Source organism: Pituophis catenifer, unplaced genomic scaffold (assembly GCF_029215685.1).
Source record: "Pituophis catenifer annectens isolate HBS135680 unplaced genomic scaffold, rPitCat1.0.hap2 SCAF_1, whole genome shotgun sequence".
In the NCBI taxonomy this organism is placed as follows: Eukaryota; Metazoa; Chordata; class Lepidosauria; order Squamata; family Colubridae; genus Pituophis; species Pituophis catenifer.
The window spans coordinates 51,217,144-51,223,143 of NW_027256881.1; the positions used below are offsets into that span (position 1 = coordinate 51,217,144).

The 6,000-nt window shown below is 37.2% G+C and overlaps 1 protein-coding gene across 1 annotated transcript in view; it reads right to left on the minus strand.

The window, feature by feature from the left end:
* CAPN8 (calpain 8) overlaps positions 1 to 1,026 on the minus strand; it is a 61,078-nt gene extending 60,052 nt beyond the window's left edge. The window contains exon 1 of the mRNA XM_070949327.1: positions 790 to 1,026. Coding sequence (XP_070805428.1) covers positions 790 to 1,026 — 237 coding nt within the window. The remainder of the gene's footprint in view (positions 1 to 789) is intronic.
* Positions 1,027 to 6,000: the final 4,974 nt, after the last annotated feature.

Consider the following 6,000-nt stretch of genomic DNA (forward strand, 5'->3'; position numbering starts at 1 on the left):
AAATTCTGACTATTAATGATTAAGATCTCAGCAGTTCTATGGAGAGGAAATATTGTATGTATTTGAATTCATGCTTTAATGGAAAGTAGTTATTTAATATTTATTGCATGGAAAATATTCATTTACGAGAAAAATTATAATAATTATTGTTTAAAAGTAGGGAGGTTGTTGCAAATCTGATATTAATGGACAAAGATACAATGGAATTATATGACAAAATCTATGAAAATGGCAAGGAACCATAATAAACATGGTAACCCATTCTCATTTAGTGAAGGCACACTGAAGCTATTATTACCCCTAAAATACTTCAACTCTATTTGACTAGAATTGCCTCAGAAATGCCTGGAGCACAGAAAGAAATCCTAAAAGAATAAATTTCCGGTCATTTTCAGTGGTGAATGTTGTCAGATGGCCCTTATTCCAGATAGTTACAGACCATGGAACAAAATAAACTGATTATTTTCAGAGTTATAATTCCACGCAATAAAATGATCATCCCTTAATTCAAGATATGCTGTCTTTCCAAAGATTTTCAGATGTTTTGATTGACACACTAAGCAATTTTCCAAGAACAAACTCTGCATATAGAAGCTTCATCATGTTCAACCCAAATTAAACCTATTTGATCAAGGCAAAAGTTGTTGCAGAAATATTAAAACAAGCCTTTTCCCAAGGTTCAGAGATTTCCTAAAACAGTACAGCTGTTTTGAGTTTGAAGGCGACTCTTTGAAGCAAACAAAATGTCATTTCAAATCAGCAAATTATCAACAGAAACAATAATCTTACCTGGGGTCGTTTCCAAATAATCCCCTGAGTTTTGGAATAATAAGGTCCCAATTCTTTATAGCCAAGAGAAGAGGGGCAGGCAGGAAATTGTTCATCTTTGAAGAGAGTTCCAGAATGCAAACTTTGCTTTTTCAGGGCCTCAAAATCCTGGTTTAAGTATTTTACAATATTTCCACTGGATCCTAGGCCATCTAGGATGGCCTTTTCCCTGGCCAGTTTGAAGGCTACGGCTGACATAGCACCTGGTTTCCTGTGAAATGTTAGGCACAAAGGCTTTAAAGTTAACAGCAAGGAGGAAAGTATGCAAGTGAATGGTCACGGAGAGGTGGGTCAAAGAAATATCTGACACAGTCCAATGCCTCCAAAGAAAAAAAGAACATGCCAAGGTAAATAGGTACATAGTGACAATCAGTAAATGATAAGAATATGGTATTCAATCCACTCTGCATTGTTCCTCTGATGTTAAATATTGCCTTTCTCTTCCTCCCCCTCCCTTTCTTTTAATAGTCATCTCCACCCAAGCCTTAAATTCAGACTCCATAGTCCTCCCTAAATTGTTACTCAGTACTTATTTTTAAGGGGGGGGGAAATATCAAGTATATGACTAAAGATAAATTGATAAGTCAAATGTCAGTAAAATGAAAATTAATTTTTGTCCCAGGCTCATACTTTTGAGTGCTCATTGCAATAATCAAAGGCCAAAGACAAACTGTGGTTCCTAAACCTAAAAGACTCAGTGCCCAAAATCCAATATAGAGAAATAATAGACAAAACAAATAAGCAACAAAACTTGTCATTAAAACCTACCGTTACTTTTAGGGTTAATGCTTCTAATTGCAAACATCCAACTTGTAACTGTACTCGGCTAATAACTGATGGCCACTTACTGACTGTAAAATGCTTTAAAAAAAAAAAATTAAAAAGGACTTTGAGGGAGTCTCTCAATCTTGACCTGTCCTGTCCTGTGATGTCTTGCAGACAATTATATATATATATTTCTCTCAGTCCCCTTATATATCTACTTTCTGGATGGCTAAGATAGAGCTCTCTAGAATATGCTCCTAAGGTCTAAACTTAGTTATGTCAGTTTCTAAAAGGGAACATCTGGCTTTTCATTCAGTCATTATGGAAAGACACATTTTATGGACATAAAGACACAGAATATTTAACTCCAAAATGGCAGCTGCAGTTTAGTCTTTGAATAAAACATTTGTATTTCATTGTCTGGATATTGGATCCAGCTTTTTCTGAATGGTTTATTAACTAGGTTTAGTGTGGCTAGTCTGTTCATATCCTTGGGTAGCAGCATACTCTGTTTAAAAGAGACAGCCATTTTAGTAGGAAGCCTGGCTAAGAAGCTTTCACAGTCTGCCAGATATATATGTGCATGTATGTTTTTATTGTAAATAAAAAGTCTGTATAGTCACAGCAAGATTCCTTTCTACTCATATTTTATAGATCTGCCTCATATGGCCACAAGGAGTGTGTGGAAAATAATCAGAGAGATGGAGTGTCCTGCATGGCTCCTAGCTCTACTCCATTGCTTTAAGTTCATTCTCCATGCAGAAAGAACATTAAGCTTTCTGGTAATTCTTTTTTCTGGCTTTCTATAACATGTATAAATAGGGGAAATTAGTTTAGTATCCTTAAGGATGTTTTCGATTCAAACTAGTCCTCTAATTCAAATGATGACTGGATTATGGTCCTCAGATAACCTGCTCATCACTTTAAGCAGTTAAATGGAAAGGAAGAATAAAATAAACATACCTCTTTAAAGCATGGCTCCATATTCTTTAAATGTATAAATATGGAAACATAGCTGAAGTTAATAGACACATCTTCTAGCAGCCTGAACAAATAAGCAAGCAAGAACTAGAATGCTTTTCAATTATTATTAACATAATTTTTCTGTGTCCCTTTCTCCGAGCAGTGAGAACACAGGTATAAATATAAGTATAATTTTATTTCTATACCGCCCTTCTCCCGAAGGACTCAGGGCAGTGTACAGCCTATTTAAAAACACAAGACAAACATCAATTTAAAATTTAAAATTATTAAATAAATTCAGCTCAATTTAAAACTCCAGAAATTTAAAATACCCCAATTTAAAATTATTATGTTGATAGCCCGGCCTGGCGGAACAACAGGGTCTTCAGTGCACAGCGAAATACCCGGAGGTCGGAGATCTTACGTATTTCCGGGGGCAGTTCAGTCCACAGGGCTGGGGTTCCCACAGAGAAGGCCCTCCCCCTGGGTGTCGCCAGCCAACATAACTTGGTCAATGGCACCCTGAGGAGACACTCTCTGTGGGAGCGAACTGGCCAGTGGGAGGCTATTGGTGGCAGAAGTCGGTCTCGAAGGTACCCGGGTCCTATGCCATGGAGCGCTTTAAAGGTAGTGACCAACACCTTGAATCGCACCCGGAAGACCACTGGGAGCCAGTGCAGCTCGTGCAGGAGGGGTGTCACGTGGGTACAACGAGTTGCGCCCATAACGACCCATGCGGCCGCATTCTGGACCAGGTAAATAAGAGACAAGGCACACTGGTGGTAGAGAGGAGGTTGATCTGTTTATTTCCCGAAAACAAAAGAGTTTATTCTTGGGGGTATCTACAGAGAGAAAAATGATACAGAATAATACTATCCTAAAAAGTGCAACTGGGCTACAATCATTTGTATGGAGGTTTCTTCTGATCAAAAATCCATTTTAATTCCCCCTTCTTTAGATTCAATACTTTAGCTTGCCAAATTCCCTGCAAATCACAGAACTATTTTCAGATTTAAACAGCTGAATATACAGAATTCAGGGAAAAAAATCTTGCCATTTCAAATACTTAGGCAAGATAGAGAATCACTAAGAATAAATGGTACTAGCAAGAATCAACTTCCATGAAAAAAAGATGCAAAGTAAAATTGTGTATCTTTCACCTCTATGTAAATTAGACTAGGTGAGTTATTGTGAATTTAACAGCGCTATTTTTCTATATGCTAGAAACCTCTAGTAGTAAAAATTGGTTGGCTGGTTAAACTAAATATTTTAAATTCAATTATAGTGTTTCTTTCATTTACCTTTCCTTTAGGTTCTATTTTTCCAGTCTACTGCCTACTCTATATTCAACCTCCTTGCCTGCAGGTTTACTGTCTCAGCTTCTCTGATGTCCAGGGTAATTTTTCAGTCTTCTGATTGCACCATTAATTTGGTATCTAGTTTTAATCTTAGTAAAATAATAGCTTTTAACAATTGCATTGTAAACATACTATCAGTCTTCTCCCTGAATAATAGGGATGCTCATGAACATTCCTTGAAGATCTGAGAACAGTGTCTCTACGGTTATACAAGTTTCCCTCTCTCATTTTAATATCTGAACTGCCATTTTCTTATGTATATTGCCAACCAGAGGTCATCCAGATTTATTCAGATATGCTGTAAAATTACATTGTAATTTTAAATTTCTATCAAACACAGCTGTGAGGTTTATGAGCCTGAAAGAGAATGAATAGTCTTAAGCCAAATAAAGATTTGAACTGAAGATATGACCTGGGTAAAGATTTAAAACTGAAAAAAATTACCTGGTCAGGTAACAAAATGTCAGAGAGCACCAAAGACTCCACAATTCAGTCCTGAGCTGCATATGTTCTCTTCTATTGGTTCAATTAAATCTGCCTTCATCCCAGCTCTATGTTTGAATCACCACACTGTATTGGCTCTTCAATTGCCACAGTATATTCTCTTACTATTCTTGTTTCTTGGTGAAAATCCTTTCAAGTTTTCTGAACTGTTTTAAGCACGTTGCCTAGATCAACATATTCAGAAAAAAAGACTTTCATCAAATGTCATCCTTTCAAAGTTTTATTGTGAAACGGTCTTCCTTCTCAGAAGACATTTTCACACATGACATTTTCCCAGAGCATACCAGGACTCTCTAGAAGATGTACTCAGTAAACTAAACCTTGCAGGCTTCACTTCATAAATAGAGGTGTTTGTGTTTTTCCATTATATAGATAATTCTCTGTGTGCAAGCAAAATCTTCATATGCAACAAATCTTGGCTTTTGCTGCTTATCTCATCTAGCTGTTGCTAGTAGTAACAACTAAAAGTAAAACAAAATGATGCACAAGCACCACCTAGAGGCAATACAGTACAGTAGAAAGAAAGGATGCATTAATTATCAAGGAAGGATGGCAGCTCTGTTGGGTCATATCTGACAAAGAATGGACCTTTCAGTATCCATTAAGAGTTGTCAGGAGAATTACACTGTAACTAATTAGTGCCACCTTTAATATTTCAGTGATAATTTTCAAGATGGCTCAGGATACTGATATCTCTCTTTCTTCATAAACTTAATCCTGTCCACTCACCAAATCAGCTTTCCCCAACCACACGCATATATTCTCATATATATAGGGCCTAGCTATCTTCGAGACCGCCTGCTGCCACCGACAATCTCCCATCGACCTGTGCGCTCCCACAGAGAGGGCCTCCTCGGGGTGCCATCAGCCAAACAGTGCAGGCTGGTGACCCCCAGGGGGAGGGCCTTCTCTGTGGGGGTACCTACCCTCTGGAATCAATTGCCTCCAGAGATAAGGAGAATCCAAGACCTCGGTGCCTTCCGCCGTGCCCTTAAAACCTTCCTTTTCCAGCAAGCCGGGCTGGCCTAATTTTTTAAGTGTTTTTAAGTGTTTTGTTTATTGTTTTTAATTAATGGGGCCAAATTTATATATGTATATTTTAACTGTATTTTAATATTTGTACTTGATGTTTTTACTTGGCTGTTCACCGCCCTGAGTCCTCAGGGAGAAGGGCGGTATACAAATTCAAAATAAAATAAAAAATAAAATAAAATATATTCTCCAGCTAATATGGCAGTCATCTAGGTGGAGATCAATATATCTACACAACACAAGATTAGGGAAATTGAAACAAACTAGACCAAGCAGCACAGAAAGTATAAAGAGTGGTTTTGCTAATGGCTGCTTAGGGGTCCCTGGTTAATTCCTTATATGCCAACTCAAACTAACTTATTAATTTATCAACAATTATAGCTTTTCCTTTAGCAAGACCTTCAATATATAAAGCACAGAAGCGATCATCCTTCTCAATTCCAGTTTGGGCCTTAATTCAATCTCAATCTTCTAATAAATGTGTAGCTCGTGCCCTTATTTTGAAGAAAATATTACCTTATTTTCTTCAAAATAATATACCCAGTCTTTC